Source organism: Pongo pygmaeus, chromosome 3 (genome assembly GCF_028885625.2).
Source record: "Pongo pygmaeus isolate AG05252 chromosome 3, NHGRI_mPonPyg2-v2.0_pri, whole genome shotgun sequence".
NCBI lineage: Eukaryota > Metazoa > Chordata > Mammalia > Primates > Hominidae > Pongo > Pongo pygmaeus.
Window position 1 is genome coordinate 153,145,010 of NC_072376.2, and position 18,590 is coordinate 153,163,599.

An 18,590-nucleotide genomic window follows, 5' to 3' on the forward strand; every position below is an offset into this window, starting at 1 on the left:
GTTACAACCCATGAGGTGCTGATCTGCACACACCACCGTGAGGAAATACCTTAAGTGATTAAAGACAAACACCACCTGCATGCTTGGCAAAGGAGTCCACTGCTATCGTCACACACTCTCCCCAGTGAGAGACGGGAAAGGATGGACTGAAATCCCACAGTGGATTAGAACTGGGGACAAAAGGAGCCAAGAACAGAAGATGGCAGCATAGGAAGGGAACGTTATGCTTTGCCCCAGCTGGGGACTCTGGCAGTATTATCACTTAGGCATCCTGAAGCCCAAACTCAAGAATAAAGAATTAAAATTTCATATCTTCTTTGACTTAGTATCCAGAAAATTTTGTTGAATTCTGACATATGTCAAATTTCTTTGCGTATATGTTAACAAGATACTCCTATTTATAAATTCATATGGCTATTTGGCTATTCTGTCAAAATTAGCCTTTAGGCCAGGCACAGTGGCTCATGCCTGTAATTCCAACACTTTGAGAGGCCAAGGCAGGAGGATCGCTTGAGATCAGGAGTTTGAGACCAGCCTGGGCAACATAGTGAGAAACTATCTCTACAAAAAATTTTAAAAATTAGCCAGACATGGTGGCACACACCTGTAGTCCCAGCTACTCAGGAGGCTGCAGCAGGAGAATCCCTTGAGCCCAGGAGTTGGAGGCTGCAGTGAGCTAAGATGGTGCCACTGCATTCCAGCCTGGGTGACAGAGCAAGCCCCTGTTGTCTTTTTTTTTTTTTTTCTTTTAAGACAGAGTCTTACTCTGTTGCCCAGGCTGGAATAGTCTTGAAACTTTGCCACATTTTTCTTTAAAGAAACGGTCTGAAACACTCAACTTTTTGAGTTATATTAAAAACAAAAATCCAGCTGGGCACAGTGGCTCATGCCTATCAACCCAGCACTTTGGGAGTCTAAGGCAGGAGGATAGTTTAAAATAGGGGTTCGAGACCAGCCTGGGAAACAAAGCGAGACCCTATCTCTTAACAACAACAACAAAATCCATAGTAAGGTTAAGATTTGATTTTAGTCATTTATTACCTATTATAAATCATCTCCAGACTCTTTCAAATAAAAATAAAATGTTTTCCAAAGGAATTAGAAATTAGATGTTTATTGCAACAGCTGTAATCTCAATAGGCTTTGGAAAATAGTTTTTATCTAATAGTTGTTATAATCAGATAGCTATGAAATAACTAGTATTCAAAACATTTAGATAACCATTTATCTATAATCAATATAAAGGGAAGTGTACTTCATGCAAAATGCAAGACAGTTGTCTACCTTGCATATAGGCGAAAGTCATCCTTGAAAGAAAACATTCTAGTGCTAGAAATAAAAGAAATAGAACTATGAAATATTAGAAACAAACACACAAAAAATAAGATGGCACTCCTCAGAGGGACAGTAGAGAGCTAAACTAAAGAATTAAGGAAAAGTTACAGGTTGAAATTTTATTGCATGACCAAAGCAGCACCTTTAAGAATCTCTTTATTTGGGGCCGGGCACGGTGGCTCACGCCTATAATCCCAGCACTTTGGGAGGTCAAGGTGGGTGGATCACGAGGTCAGGAGTTCGAGACCAGCCTGGCCAGTATGGTGAAACCCCGTCTCTACTAAAAACACAAAAAAATTAGCCAGGCATGGTGGCACGCACCTGTAGTCCCAGCTACTCGGAAGGCTGAGGCAGGAGAATTGCTTGAACCCAGGAGGCAGAGGTTGTAGTGAGTGAAGATCACACCACTGCACTCTAGCCTGGGCGACAGGGTGAGACTCCGTCTCAAAAAATAAAAAAAAATAAAAAAGAAAAATAAAAAAGAATCTCTTAATTTATCATACTGGATGGCCTAGGTGCAAGATTAAGAGAGAAGTTTTTAATTTTATGTATACAACCAACGTTTGCTATTTAAGCCACTGAAACAGAAGGCACCTAGCTATCTATGGAATGAGGAAGCCCCCTTCCCTAAAGCTTACAGTGAGCACATAGCTGCATTAACTTAGCTAGCCAAAGGTTCAGAATAAAGAAGGAAGCAATAAGATGCTATGGGCCCAGCTAAATGGCAAAAAAATGGCTAAACCAAATCTAGATCATAAATTGAAGCATAATATTTAGTTTATTGGAATCATTTGGTAGAGAATGACATATAAAGTTTAGGCGCCGAATCACGTACATTCCCACCCTTGGTTTATCTCTCTGGGTCAAATCATTGCCACATGCACCTTGTACAAGGTTCCAGGTCCTATTGTCACTGTCACAAAGGTGGAACATGACATGGTGGGAAAGGAGGTGGAGAGAGGAGAAACATTCAAGGCCAGGCGTATGTGAGGCCAGGAGACAGCAAAGTTGGGGACCTCATCATAAAACAGCAGGGCCTGGCAAGAACCAGCACTACCATGTCCCTGTATTGTGGCTCCTGTTCAGACCGATAAAGGAAAGTCAAATAGATGAGAACTGCTCTTTGCGAAAAACACGGCTATTTAGAAAATGCAGTTGCTCAGACAACCTTTTCAAGAAGAAACACTGCAGTCAGGTGAAGGCAGAAAAATGTAGTAGCCAAGAGCACAGATTCTGGAGCCAGGTTGCTCCAGCTATTGTAAAAATATAGACGATAATTATTATTATCTTAGTGTAAGGGAGCTGCTATGCCAAAGGGAAAGCAAAATAACTAAGAACTCTGATGAAGGGCAGTCTTCAGACCACTGCAGCACCTGTGTATAATGAAAACTGATAGGACTTCTCACTGTCTAAACAAACGCTATAAGGTGCCTGTCGAAGCAAGTCCATTTTGATGCATTTTCTACAGTTGGCCAGGTCAGCAGGTTGTTATTACCATGTTACACAGATGACTGGATTAGTCAGGGTAATTTAACCTGTAGGAAGTGGCAACTCACAGACCTGAGATTTTTATGACCACTCCAATCTGCACCCACGAACGCCCCAGGTTCTGTATCACCCACTGAAATACATTTTGCAAATAAAGGCATATAATCACGCCTGTGAAACACAAAGCTCAGGAAAGGTAAAAAGAACCACAAAATTGTTCAAGGAAGTGAATTTCCCACTTTCACAGAATGAACAGTACCTGGTTGAGCAGGTTCCTCCTTCAGTAAAACCTCTTTAAGGGCCAGCTGAGAAAAAGGAACGTCACTCCTGTAAGATGTGTTATTTGCCAAATACACAGCCTTTAAAAACTAGTAATGTTCTGTGCAAAGACCAACACTAGTTACTAGAGTTGATGCTTTTTTAAGCCATATTGTTAAGGAGATATAATTATCATTTGCCCTAAAATGGGCTGTAATAAGATTCAGGTGCTATATTAAACCATATTAGATTAAGAGATTTTTCCGCCAACTTTTTTCTCTTCATACATATTACATCTATAGAAAGAACCCTAAATCTGTGCTACAGAAATGCTCACATATGTACAAGGATATATGGATAAGGATGTTCATTACAGAAACATTTAATTAGCAAAAAATAAGAAACCACCAAAGTATCAATCAATAGAGAATCATTCAATAAACTATGAAATGGTCACAATACGGAATGCTATATAGCAGTTAAAAAGAATGAGTTGAGGATCTATATGCACCAATTTGGATGGCTCTCTAAAATATATGAAAGAGAAAAAAGTGTATTTCAGACAAGTATACATAATATGATTCCATTTATGTAGAAAAAATGAATATGTGATTATGTACAATATATAATATATATGTAAGTGAACAGAAGAGGGTCTGGAGAAAGAGATTCCAGACTGTAGTTACTTCTGAGAAAGGAAATAACATTGAGGGGAGGAATTAAGTCACTTCTTAACCTATTTACTTTCATTTAGTAATTTACTCAACAAATATTTAGAGTTCCTCCGATGTACAGGTAGGTCCTTTCAAGTCATAGAAATATAATAATGCATAGACAAAGTCCCTGTCCCTCTCCAATGTTCCAGCCAAATGAACAACTTTTGCTGGGACAGTTCTACTCAGCAAAGCAGCCTATTTCATCTTTGAACAGCTTAAATTTTCATAAGATTGGCTTTTTAAATATATCTATTAAACCACAACCTGGATCCTAATAACTGTCAACCAGAGATCCTAAATTTATCCCCTTGAGGCCATACAGAGCACATCTAACCCCTTCTTCAAGTGACAGTCCTTCAAATATTTTAAGAAAGCAATCCTATCACCCCCTAAATCAGACTAAACACCTCCAGGTCTTCTAGCTGTTCTTCCTGTGACATTGTTTCAAGACTTTGCACCGTCCTGTATGCTTCTTTCTAAATGTTCTCCTCTTTGTCTAGTTTCCTCTAAAAGCTCAGTGTCAAGCCATGATCATGATGCTACAAGTGTCACCTCATCCCAAAAACAAGGGGGGGAAAGAAAGACAATGATCTGCCTCATTTTTAACAACTATACCATACCTTAATCTTATTCCCCACCACACCAACTAATCCTCTCCTCTGCAGTTTTATTTGAAATGAATTTTGTTACAGAAAGCAATGCTTGCAAGAAGATACAAAACATCTAACGCCCTTAAAATTCTCCTAAATGTTAGTTTTTTTAAGTGTTCCCATTTACATGTCTAATAAGACAACAAATACCATTTCATAAAACTAATGTGAAATGTAAAACTATGTCCTGCTGCAGCCCAGTGAGAATAAAGGACGTCCTGTTCACCACTGCATCCCCAGTGGCTAGAACAGTGCCCAACGTGCAGCAATTGCTCAGTACATGTTCAGGAGATGTTGGCTTGTGCACGAGTGAAATAAGCCTCAAATCACTCAACTTTAAGTCTGCATTTGGGCAGAAGGCAACAACTAAGTGAAATGAAAGTCACTCATTAAAATATGCCTAGCATTTGTGCAGCACCATAAGGTGTTCAGGACTTTTACACATACTAACTCGTTCATCAATGACTCTGTGAGGTAAAAAGAATGACAACTGGCCAGGCGCGGTGGCTCACACCTGTAATCCTAGCACTTTGGAAGGCCGAGGCAGGCGGATCATGAAGTCAGGAGTTCAAGACTAGCCTGACCAACATGGTAAAACCCCGTGTCTACTAAAAATACAAAAATTAGCCGGGCGTGGTGCCGGGCGCCTGTAATCCCAGCTACTCCAGAGGCTGAGGCAGGAGAATTGCTTCAACCCAGAAGGTGGAGGTTGCAGTGAGCTGAGATCATACCACTGCACTCTAGCCTGGGCGACAGAGCAAGACTCCATCTCAAAAAAAGACAACCGTTCACCTTTCTGACAGGCAAGAAGAGATAACAATCATGAAGTAAACAGCCAGAACATCATACCACATGGCCAGCTAGGATGGCGCTGCCATGCAACACAGCAGTCCTCTAACTTCTTCCCAGGCATCCTTCACCTCATCGCAGCACCTCTGCCTCTCTCTGCTCTTCAAGTAATGATGTTTTTAAAAAGCTGAGAGTAATGCCACATGTGTAAACCCATCTTCTTTCATATTTTCAAAAGCCTAGGACAGAAGCAGGGCCCCTCACCAGCAGCAATATTTTGGAACAAGTAATTCTCTGTTATGGGTATAATCTCTTGTAGGATATTAGTAGAATCCCTTCCTTCTACCCACTTCTACCCCTGCCTTCTAGACACCTGTAGCAGCCCTCCAGCTGTGACAACCAAAAATGTCTCCCTACACTGCCAAATGTTCCTGGGGTGGGGCCAAACCTCTACCAGTTAATAATCAATGAATTAAGGCCAGGCTCAGTGGCTTATGCCTGTAATCCTAACACTTTGGAAGGCTGAGACCAGCAGATTGCCTGAGCTCAGGAGTTTGAGACCAGCCTGGGAAACACAGCAAAAACCCATCTCTACCAAAAAACACAAAAAATTAACTGGGAGTGGTGGCGAGCACCTGTAGTCCCAGCTGCTCGGGAGGCTGAGGCAGGGGAATTGCTTGAACCTGGGAGGTGGATCGTGCCACTGCACTCCAGCCTGGGTGACAGAGCGAGACCCTGTCTCCGAAAAAAAAGCAAAACCAAAAAAAAAAAAAAAAAAGAATTAAAGGAATCCTACAGTAAATCCATTCACATGGCAGTAGTAATAATTTAAGAGAGCACAGAAATATTTCAGGAACACGATTTGCTTTCCAGGTACAAACAATATAGCCATTAGCTCTTAAAAATATATATTCGAGTTTCAGCAAGTTCTCCAAGTTCAGAACAGGTTACTAAAAGCATGCTTTACTTCTGTAAACTCCCAAAACACCAGGATATAGTCTGTTTACCCACACCTGCTCTCACATGTCTCTCTCCTCTGATATCCATTCTAGGTGATGCCTCCAAAATGCTCATCCTTCTTTGCCTCTCCTACCTTAACACTAGTTCAAGCCCTTTACTGGATACCCAGCCTTTTAGATTCACTCTCAATCACTGAGCTACTTTCAGCATCTAACAAACAAAGAAAAATAACCAACCAGAGTGAGAATAAAGGGCACAAGCAGAGCATGTCTTTCAGAGCTGTGCAATCCTTTTGAGTCACAGTTGCAACCCAGGTTGAATCTACACAAATAGACTTAGAGCACTTCGGCCTTTTCCTTTGAAGAGATAGAAGCCCCTGTCCAGACGTGCTCTGGAGGTGGAGAAAGATGTTGGGAAAGGGAAGGAGAGATACACAGCAGTGTAACCTAATAACCTCCTTTACCCATGGAAGTAAACGCTGTTAACAGTTGAGGGGTGGAGGGTCCATAAACATGAAATGATACACAACCAGATTCTACTCCACAGGATGGCAATAAAAGGAGTTAGGAAAATTCTGGAAGCTGGTAGTTAAAAACTAAATATTTCACTTAAGTTTTCTACAGTTGTTAAGCCATTGCGAAAGGGGGACGAATGTTAGTTATTAGCATTTTAAAAGGTTCTACTTCAGCATAAAGGTCATTTCCAACCAATGGGAGGTCCAATATAATTAAAAGGTGCCTAAATTATTATTGAGGAATCACTTTCTTTATGTTAGAGGAAGTACTGCAAGCCTTTTGAGATTTTTTGTTTTGTTTTGTTGAGACAGGGTCTGTCACCAGGCTGGAGTGCAGTGGCACGATCTCAGCTCACTGCAAACTCCGCCGCCCTGGTTCAAGCAATTCTCCTGCCTCAGCCTCCCGAGTAGCTGGGATTATAGACATGCGCCACCATGCCTGGCTAATTTTTGTATTTTTAGTAGAGATGGGGTGTCACCATGTTGGTTAGGCTGGTCTCGAACTCCTGACCTCAATTGATCTACCAGTCTCAGCCTCCCAAAGTGCTGGGATTACAGGCGTGAGCCACTGCGCCTGGCTTTTTTTTTTTTTTTTTTTTTTTTTTTTTTTTTTTTTTTGAGAAGGAGTTTTACTCTTGTTGCCCAGGCTGGAGTGCAATGGCACAATCTCGGCTCACTGCAACCTCTACCTCCCAGGTTCAAGCAATTCTCCTGCCTCAGCCTCTCAAGTAGCTGGGATTACAGGCGTGTGCCACCATGCCCAGCTAATTTTTGTATTTTAGTAGAGACGGGCTTTCGGGGTTTCACCATGTTGGTCAGGCTGGTCTCGAACTCCTGACCTCAACTGATCTACCGGCCTCAGCCTCCCATAGTGCTGGGATTACAGGTATGAGCCACTGTGCCCGGCCACCTTTTGAGAATTTTTTATTAAATTTCTCCAAGAATAGTATACACAGCTTGCCATAGTAGTAACTTCCTGCTCCTATCCATGTGTGCATGTGACCCTCAGAGAACGCTGAATGCTGTGCTTCTGTCCCAAATGGAGAAAGGAACTCAAAAACCCCTCCGCTGTTTAACAGATGGAATTGCCAAATAGACTTTAAAAAAAGTGTGCTCCTTCTCTGATCCACTGAATGGAACCCCATGATCTTTAAGTATTTATTATACAGCAGGCCCTCAACTCCATTTTCTGCGTAATTTTATCTAACCCTATTTCTTTTGTTTTTTAAACTTTCTTAGATTTAAACAACAAAAAAATTAAACTAAATTAATCAGTTCTTGGTGACAGCTGATTTTTCAGAAGCTACATTTCCAAGTCACAAAACTGAATAGTGAATTTTTGGAATCTGTCTGGAAAGCAGGTTGTATTTGTAATAAAAATTTAATTTGTGGGGGGATCCTGTAATTTTGGAGCAGTCATCTGCAAATTAACTTATATTGCAGATACCAATGTCAAATTGGTTTGAAACAACAGAAAAGTAAAGCATATTATAATATTTCCCTTAAAAATCATGGAAAGGTGATATAACACCCTGAAGCCTGAAACTGCTGTCGTTAGCACCAATGACTATACTGATTTTTAAAAATCTGGCCGGGCGTGGTGGCTCACACCTGTAATCCCAGCACTTTGGGAGGCTGAGGTGGGCAGATCACAAGGTCAGGAGATCAACAACATCCTGGTCAACATGGTGAAACCCGTCTCTACTAAAATACAAAAAATTAGCCGGGCGTGGTGGTACATGCCTGTAGTCCCAGCTACTCGGGAAGCTGAGGCCGGGGAATCACTTGAACCCAGGAGGCAGAGCTTGCAGTGAGCTGAGATTGCACCACTTCACTCCAGCCTGACGGCAGAGTGAGACACCATCTCAAAAAAAAAAAAAAATTCTGTTATGCCCTTGAATCTGGCTAGAATAATACTGAAAATCTACAGAGAATATATATTGTCAAAGTCTTGGATGCAAGAGCGTGATTTAGTATTTTAACTTCCATGAAACACTATGGACAATGTACCAATGCTGCTGAATGAATGAATGAAATTAGAAACTCAGTCTTTATTATTTGTGCTAAGTAAGAATAAAGACAAATCCATACTAAATCCAAAATGGTATTGTATCTGATTGTTTCATTAGTTCTGAGAGTCAGGAGAACCAAAATTAAATTTCTTCTCTTCTTATTGCTTCTTCCCACTCTTTGATAACGGTGTTAAAGATCACTGAAAAGACCAAAAGGTTGGCAGCAGGTGGGGGAAGGAAAAACAAAGCAAGCAGCCAGACGATCTGAAAACTCAATAATCAGCCTTTGAATAATAGAGTGAAAAATGTAAAGCTATTTGGGAGACTTAAAAGGTAGACACTATGAAAATCTTGACAGTGAGTTTTAAATATGTTCCTCTTTATAAGAGTCTGATGTCTGATTGATTTCACAGTTCTCCAAGATGGGTAATGTGGAAAAAGACAACAGAATTTAGCCTTTTTAAGCTCAAGAGTATAAGACAAGACTGTTACTTAACAGGGAACAGTAATCACACAAGTACTTCAAATATATCCAAGAATTACTATCTAACGTGCAAAACAGGTTCTTACACTGGATCCCTTCTATGACACTCACACCAGGGTGAGTGAGTGAATGAGTGAATATGTGTGTGTGTGTGTGTGTGTGTGTGCACGTGCATGCATGAGGGAGAGAAATGCCTTATATTCCTATCTCAACCAAATGGGCAGGAAAACTTCTTTAACAACAATTGGCCATTAGTCACAGCGATATTCAGAAAATAACTCTATATAACTCTATTTTAATTTAAATTCCTCATCCTTCTTCTTCCAGAGATGTCAGTAAACTATGTACCAGGACTGCCCATTTTTCTCCTATCAGGTGGCAGGAATCCTGAAAAAGATTCTAAAGTTTGCCCTTATAATTCTAATGAGACAGGATAGAAAGTACCAAGCATACTAGCTTCCTGAAAACGTGGCTTTCCCTGGGAAGGAACTCAGCTTGAAGAGCATTTTGTAGATTATGATTAATGCTTAACTAACTCTGCTTCTACTTTTCTGACCACTGGCGGCCCAGTACTAAATAAAATGTACCACAACCAAAGAACATAACAGAATTAAATATGTATTGGAGCTTAAAAAATGCTTCTTGAGAATTAAAAGAAAAAAATACATATGAAGGACAGAAAAAACGAAATTTCAAGAAGTTTTCCACAAACTTAAGGCACGCTGTGTTGGGCAATGGAAAGCTTTCCGAAAGACTGTCCTGTTACCCATGCTAGCGGCAGAACAGGATAAGCCGAAGAAAAGGTTATCATAGGGAAGATGTAGAAACAGCTTGGTAATACGAACTTGCCAAAAAAATTGACACAGAGCCAGTAATTTACCTTCAACAGGGTAAGAAATGGGAAGCCAGATTCATATATAAGGAGATTTAGCAGTGGACTAATATGTTGACATTTCCTGAATCTATTCCAGGAACGGATGGAACATTTTGGATGGGTTGTAGTTGTCTCCAATACTCGGTAATAACGCATTTATTATCAAATGCATGTTATGAATTTTTTGTGATAAGCTCTTCAGAACAGGGGTCACATAGATTTATGCAGTCTGTAAGCTGTATATAAATTAAGCACACTCTGAAAGTTACGATGGTGCTAATATAGTGAAGAGGTCATGAAAATAATATGGGTCTTATCTAAGTCAAGTAAGACTATCACCATTTTAAAATTTTGAAAACTGTGCACTGTCATGCTTTTTGATGTGCCTGCTCAGCTTGAAAATGTACTTGTCAATTGAAATTTACCTTAAAATTTTAAGCAGGACCTCTGTTCCAAATACAGCAAATAAACAATGCCCCCTTTTGTTACCACAAATAATTAAAAGCCATCTTTTCAACTGAGGCTCTCTGATAGGTGAAGTCAATAATTTTCACCAAGTCTCTGAGGCGAAGAAAAAAACTTCTATGTCAATAAAGTGGTGGTGGTTGGGATGGGATCATTTGACTACATGTTCAGAACGGACCTAATACCTGAGGTAGTGCAGCTTCAAACCTAGGTCTGTGCCACCCACTATCAACAGGGCTGGTGAGGACTCACACAGAACCCAGCCCCCTCTGTGGCAGCCTGGAGCCAAGGAAAATTTTTTACCCCTCACCCACTCTGCTTTTTGTTTGCTATTTTTTGTTGTTGTTGTTTTTCATGCCCATTCTTGTGTAAGATAGGAAAACAAATCAAAAGAGGCAAAGCCCTCATTAGACTGCCTTCTTAATCCAAGCGAGGCAGAAAGATAATCATATTCAGTACTTTGGACATATTGGTCCTTAGAAAGTAAACAATACCAATAAAACAGTAAAGAATCCTATTCATCTTTATTTTTATATCACCGTTATTATTATTTGGTTGTGGGTGATCATTGTTTTTCTTTAGGGCTTTCCAAATAGAGCGCCCAATCTGAGAACTACATTTAATTGTTTTGTGCCTCACTGGAGTACAACTATAATCCTGCAGTCAATTCAAGAAAATGAAGAGCAATGTTTTCTTTACAACCTCTATTTTTGAGATTTTACCTCAATACAGACTGTTAAAATACTCTCAGAGGCCAAGGTTAACTTTTAAACTAATTATTTTAAAAGGAAATATAACTTGTAGGGCATGTGTCTTTTTTTTTTTTTCTTTTTTTTTTTTTTTTTTTTTTTGGTACACAGAATTTACCGGCAACTCTGCTTAAGAGTTAAGGCTTACATTACATTCATCACACTCATCACACATACCAGTGAGAGATGCATGTGAAACAGCTGAAGCTAAAATACACTCCTATTCTGTACATAGCCCTGGCATTTATTAATGCGTAAGTCTAATCAACAGGCTAAATCATTGTCATAAAATGATAGAAAATTTTATTTTCAGGCAGTCATCTTTCAAGTCTATCTGTTGCTAATTTACTAAACTGGAATTCACTATGAAATCTACAGCTGAAATCAATAGTCTCTGTCTATTGAAGCAAGCATTATCTTTCTATTTTCAAAAGTAAGCTGTGGCTTGGGCTTGCTGTCTTCTTCCCAGTAAGGTCAGGAGGCTGGGCTTGCTTCCACCTGCGAGTGTATCACAAATCAGGCGCGCGCACCCGAGCCCTCCCTCCACCAGGGCGGAAACCAGAGAACACAACCCAAACACCAAAAGTTTCTGGTCGCAAACTCTACTCATCTTGCCGTGTCCAGAGACCCGGCACTGGGAACGGCACTGGCTTTTGTTCCAGGGTCGCCCAGCTGGCGAGGTAAACGCCACAGCAGTCCTTGATCCCCAAAGGTTGTGAGAGATTCTGTGGCAAAGGAATTTTGGAGCCTCCCGAAAGGAGCCCATTTCTCCGCAATCCATGCGCGTGGGGTGTACAAACACACGAAAAGAGAACGCGGGGTGGGCAGGCATGAAACCTTCAGTGCCTCTTAAATTCTCAGTCTCAGGTTCACAAAGTGAATCTCCTCCTCCGTGGAAGGGCGCTAGGGAGGCGGGGGCTGGGAGAGAAATAGGTTGGAGAAAGGGACCGGAGCTACAGTCGAGATGCAGGACCGGTCCCGCCTCCAGCTACAATCAGAAAAGCTACAGTGTGTCAGTGGTTTTCGGCTTCCTGTTTGTAAAGCGAGACCCTCCCCCGACTCTGGGACTGTCGTTCTTCCTCAAAACCAACCGAGACGGCCCCTTCTTCGCGCTCGGGGCAGGCTCAGCCGCAGGGGGAGCGGAGAGGAGGGAGGCGGGGGCATGGGGGGCGCGGCGGGGCGGGGACAGCCGTGATGGAGGGGGCAGGGCCACGGGGCGCAGCACCCCTCCCAGCCCAGCGGCCCCGGAGGCTGAGCTGGGCCGCGAGGCGGACAAAGCGCCTCCCGCTCCCTCCCCCACGGCCACGTTCCAAAAGGGAGGGAGAAAGCGGGCAAGAGTGGCTGGAGGAGGAGGGAGGAGGAAGGAGGAGGAAGGGGAGGGGGAGGAGGAAGAGGAGGAGGGAAGGTGCTGCCGGCGGGACTGGGCAGGATCGCGCCGACCTGGGAGGGGAGGGAGGAGGGGTTGAGCGCCCTCGGAGAACTGGGAGGAGGAAAGGATTCTTGAAGCCCAAGATAAACAAATTTTTCCTCTTCACGTGCGGGGTGGGGGGACGGGGGAAGCGAGCGCTGCGGCGTCGCCTCCCCTCCCCCAAGCCGACTCTTTGTCACCAAGCGCCAGCCCGAGCGCCCGGCGAAAGCCCGCGGCAGCACTGGCAGCACCCCGGCGCCGGGGACTCACAGACCCGGAACGTGTGCGATTTCTAAACCGCACGACGGGAGGGCCGCCCCTGCCGGGCTCAGCGCCGCCGATCGCTGGGCGGTCTGCACGGCAAACAGGCGAAGGCGCGCGGCCCCAGCACGCTCCAGGATTCCCGTCGCCTCGCCCACCCAGCACCCGGGCGGCGCGGTGGGGGAGGGGGCGCAGACACCTTTCCCAAGCTTCCGGCCTCCCCTCACCCAGAAAGGAAAGCAAAAGAACCGGAGAGGGAAGATAAGAGAAAGGATTCTAACCTCCGGCTTGGGGGGTGGGAACTGCCCCTTCCTCCTGGAGAAGTTAAGCCATTGGCTGCTCATCCTACCTCGAACCCGCCCACCCAGTCATTTAAGCCTCTTTTACCTCCCTGCTACCTTCCTTCCATTGCTCTGGGCTTATCAGGCAGGCCCCCAAAGTTGGCGGGTAGCGGGGCGGGGGGCGCCAAGCGGAGAAAGACTCCGTGCACACAAGTTTAAAAGGAAAAAAGGAAAGAATACCAAGCGAAGTTGTGTGGTGGGGCCTCTTGGCGCAAACCCTGGGTGTTGCTTTCCCCTCCCGCCCCCTCCAGGCCGCTCCCCTCTTAACCCTCCCAGCCGCTCCACCTGCCGGGCTAGCCCCGAGTCGCGAGCAAAGAGCGGAGCGCACCCGCGCCCCGCATCCGCGCGCGCTCCCGCGAGCACCCCCGCGCGCAGCCACCCTCGCTCGTTTCTCACCCACTTCAAAGTTCATTCACAAAACTCTCAGACTTTCTCAGCCCAAAGCGGGTGAGCTGGGGAGAGGAGGCGAGAGGCTCTCCTACCCCGCTTCCCCCTAGGGGTTGAGGGCCTGGTGCCCGCCCAGAACCTGCGACAGCATCAATATCTCCACGCACCCGGCGGATGTGCTGAGAGGGGTGGGCGTAGGGGGACGGGTCTGGGGAGGCGAGGCGGCGCGGCTAGAGGTGGGGTGGGGAGCGGCGAAGAGGAGGAGCAAGGTTTCAACTCAGGGGTTCACTGTTTCAAATCGGTATCTAAGAAAGGGAAGGGGGGAAACTTTTCCAGCACCTCACTGCGAAGCTCCTCTAGGCTCCCTCCACCCCTCGCAGTCGTGACTGGCTTCTCCCCTCTCGCCCCCTCCTCCCCAAATCTGACAACCCTGACAGATTAACAGGTAGCGGCGACGGCAGCTTTTTCCGTAAGAAAAGTTGACATTAACCCTTAGGCTTCAGCCCACCTCACCCACCGTGCAAATCAGACCCTTGTACCCCCATGTAAGAAGCTCCACGCGCCCCCCCCACCACCACCCCCAACGCGCGCAGCAAGCCCGCTGCCCGTGCGCCCTCACCATGATCAGCGTGTGGTTCCTCTGCTCCGCCGAGGCAGCCTCCGCATCTTGCTGGGGTTTGCTCGGGTGCTGCTGTTTGCCGGTGCCGGCGCCCGATTTCTTGGCCCTCTGCTCCAGGGTCCGCTGGTAGAGGCTCACGGTGTCCCGGCGCTCCAGCTCCAGCTGCTCCACCTGAGCCTGCTGGTACCTGTTCTCGCAGTTGACGTGGTGCCGCCGGCAGCCCTCGATGCGCTGCCGGAGCCGCTCCACCACGGTGCTGTGCTTGGGAACGGCCGCCGAACCGCCGCCGGGGCCCCCGGAGCCGCCGCATCCACCGGCTGCCGGGTGATTGCTACTCGGAGCAGCGGGAGTACTATTGGGAGTATTATTCACACCGATCCCGGCCCCGCCGAGGCTGCTGTTCAGGCTACTGTTGATGCAAATACTACTGCCATTCGCGGCAGCAGCGGGGGCTGCGAAATCCCCCATCCTGCTCCCCGGGCACACTATTTTGGAAGAACTTTTTTTATCCACCCCCCTATCAGCCTCCTCCTTGGGTCCAAGGATTAAAATAGTTTAAGTGGAACGCGGGGGAGACGCAAGCACATGGATGGAAACGGCGATCCCGACGGGGCGAAAAAAAAAGGGGGGGTAGATTTTGGGGTGGTTTTTGTTTCCTTTTTTTAAACTGTAAAAGCTCAAGGGGAAGAAAAGGGGGGAACGTTATCGGAATACCATCAGACACCTATCAACAAAAAGAATCACAACAAACTGAGCCAGCAGCAAATCGGGTTGCAACTCAAGGGGAGATCCGCTCCTCGCCTGCCTTCTTTTTATAATCCATTATTTTCTAATAAATTCCAGGAGATTTCCGGTGGTTGGCAAGCATTTTCTCCCTACATACCGAAAAACACACCCCATGTACACACACAAGCATATGCCTCCAGTGCGGACACGCGCGACACACACTCACTCCACACCGCATCGGAAAACGGCAAGCTTGCTTATTGCATTTTCCTTCCACAAAAAAGTTTTGGTGTTTATGCCGCCCCGTGTTCTCAAAGTACTTTGGCTGCTCAGTTGCATTTCACAGGAACCTAGATATCGAATCCTCGGGCTGGGGGAAGTAAACACATGGACAGTCCGAGGCGACTGCAAAAGTAGATCGGTGAAGTCCTTTGCAAAACGCCGCGCGGAGAGCAGCACCTAACGCTCGGCTGGGCTGCCGCTGCCGCCGCTGCTCCTGCCACCATCACAATGATCAACTGCTCGCCGCCGCCGCCTCCTCCTCCTCCTCTCGCTCCTCCACCTCCTCCTCCACCTCCATGCCAGCGGAGTGATATCAGGACGCGCGAGCTCAGTAAACACGGCAGCGGCGGCGGCTGGAGGCCGTGAGACAGCTTGCGGACACGGCGCAAAACCCGGCCCGGACTCTCACCCGGCAGGAGCGGGCGCGGCACGCACCAGCACCCGGCTCCCGCCTCCATCGCCTCGGCGCCCGGCGCCCCTCCCACGCCCCCAACCACACTACCGCCCTGCCGAGGAGCCCAGAGCCGCCGGCGACCGAGAGAAGAAAGATTCTGGGGGGATCTCAGAAATAAATCAACTTTTGACCTGTGTGTGTGCGTGAGAGCGTGTGTGAGTGCGTGTGTCTGTGTACGCGCGCGCGTGCGCGGGGACGCGCCTGGTAGGGTTTCCTTATTCCAAGGGAAGTATCAAGCGATCCCAAGTTGTTGTTATACATTTATGCATTATATTGCAGAACTGTGCATGACCAGGCAGAAACATTGAAGCTTTACAGCAGTTGTCTGTCATCCCTATCCATGTGGAAAGAAAAAGGCAAATGAGTGACTTGTTTTTAAAACCCAGGTAATAAGTCTGCGCTAGTAACAGCGCTACTTACGGACACTTGTTCCAAGTCTAGGCCAGACTGAACACACAAATACCAAATTCTAAATAAATAGAAATAGGCATCAAAAATGTGTAATATTATTTAATTCACTGTACATAATGATTGTTGTTACTAAGTCAATTATTGTTTTACTTACCCTTGGAAAAAAATAAAGCAAGCAGGGACTTGGAGGTGAGACTAACAGTACATTTAAACAGACTGTTTTGAACACTAGGTGCTAATGACAGCAGTAATTAAGGTCCTTCGTAAATCAAGTGGAAAGATTGCAGATTTCATGGACTAGAACTATAGAAAAACCACAGCACTTCACAGTTTGTCATGACCAAAACAAAAACAAGCAAAAATAACAGGCCTACTTTATTGCTGGATATATTTCTTTCCATTTCAATGAATTCACAATAAGTACAATTAAAATGGACTAGCAACTGCAGAAATCAATCTAAACTTTCCATTTTATTAAAGCACATTATCTTTCCCGATATTATCTAAAAACAAAAATAACAACAACTAAGGATCAAATATTCTTGAGTATGGACTTAAACCATTGCATATACATATTTTTAAAAATTAAGATGGAGAAATTATCATTTCTCTAATAATCAGTAAACTATAAATCTTGATTGTGAGATGTTAATTATAAGTCATTTTGTATTATTTCAATAAATCTTAAGAATTAGTTTTTAGGGTAAAAATACACTCCAGTTTTCTAAAATAGCCAGGAATAAAAGAACTTTGGATCTTATGCATTAGTCATGAGATCTGATTTAAACCATCTTCATTTCTTGGCATTGCAGATTAGCACAGGATGCTATTTCTAACCTCATAATGTCAGCGATAAGAAGCTATATTTTTCTTCAATTAATCAGTTCTATATAGTGAACGATATTTTTAATATTCACTGGATGTACGGTAAAATGGGCAGCAAAATATTTAATACGGTGTGAGGCTACCTCCAAGCAGTAAAACCAACTTAAGAGAGTGTATATTTCATTGAAGTTGCCATACTTTTTCTGAAGGCTATTTAGTTAATGTACAAATTTCTGTAACAAACTGCCCTTCTTCAAGTCGCAGTCAGAAAATTTAACTGGACTAGGTCTGTAGCAAAAGAGTCCGTTCAGACTGAAAATATGTAGAGAATTTTAAGAAATTAGAAAAAGAGGTAGCAAAGTGGCCTTTATCTTTTTCACATATTCACTAAATAATATCTTTATTAACTCAGGAAACACATGGCTTCACCACAGAGGGTAAGCTATGACTCTGCATTCGCTTTGCTCCCTCTTCACCGTAGTTTAATTCCTTTTTTTTTTTTTTTTGAGACGGAGTCTTGCTCTGCTGCCTAGGCTGGAGGAGTGCAGTGGCGCCATCTTAGCTCACTGCAGACTCTGCCTCCCGGGTTCCAGTGATTCTCCTGGCTGAGCCTCCTGGGTAGCTGGGATTACAGGTGCACGCCACTACACCCGGCTAATTTTTGTATTTTTAGTAGAGATGGGGTTTCACCATGTTGGCCAGGCTGGTCTGAAACTACTGACCTCAGATGATCCACCTGCCTTGGCCTCCCGAAGTGCTGGGATTACAGGTGTGAGCCACTGCGCCCGGCCACACTGTAGTTTAATTGTTATCCCTCCTCCTTCACTTGCCTCCATCACCCATAAAAGACTGCAGCTTGATTTACAGAGGCAACAAATTTGAGGGTCTTAAGCACTGGGTCTTTAGTTTTTGAGACTTGGGTTCTCATTTTAGCTTTTTCCTGTGACTCAGAATTTAATTATTCATTGAGAGTTTCTCATTCTGGGGAAAAAATGACAACAATAGCAGCACCATGTATTCCCTTCAAGCTGTTTACGTCTCCTACCATGAAGGGAAACCAAAAAGACACAAGAATTTGCATCCTTCCCTTTGGGGAACCAGCAGGTGGGACAGCACACTTTGTGGTTTTACCACAGAGTTCCCCAATGACAAATGAAGCTCTTCTTGTACAACCACAGTATACTTTGCTGCCTGGTTTTAGTGCATGAATGGGCTATACCCAAAAGAAAAACTGTTACATGTGTACACACAAACAAGCACACACACAGGCACCCGTCTTTTATCTCTCCAAAATGGGAGTGGCAGCCACAAGCTCCAAGCCCCAGATGTGGGGAAAGGAAGAACTGTGAAACTGTGTGATGGCCAGAGGGGAAGAATCTGTGAGAAGCCGACCTGTGCAGGACTCTACTGTGACATACAGAGGTCAGAAACCCCATTCTCATTGTGCAGGAAGATTAGAAGAAAGAAGCAAGAAGCAAACAAGGCTTGCATGTTGAGCAACGTATGCCAGTCACCCCGAATTAGAGATGTTGATCTACTCCAGTGACCTTAGAAGAAACAGAGACCTTTATGCTGGCTACTT

The 18,590-nt window shown here is 44.7% G+C and overlaps 1 protein-coding gene across 2 annotated transcripts in view; it reads right to left on the bottom strand.

The window, feature by feature from the left end:
- The window catches only part of MAML3 (mastermind like transcriptional coactivator 3), a 434,383-nt gene extending 418,728 nt beyond the window's left edge, over window positions 1-15,655 (bottom strand). For both annotated transcript variants that reach the window (XM_054484342.2, XM_054484341.2), the window contains exon 1: window positions 14,311-15,655. In XM_054484342.2, coding sequence (XP_054340317.1) covers window positions 14,311-14,778 — 468 coding nt within the window. In that variant the 5' untranslated portion in view covers window positions 14,779-15,655. The remainder of the gene's footprint in view (window positions 1-14,310) is intronic.
- Between the last annotated feature and the right edge of the window lie 2,935 nt (window positions 15,656-18,590).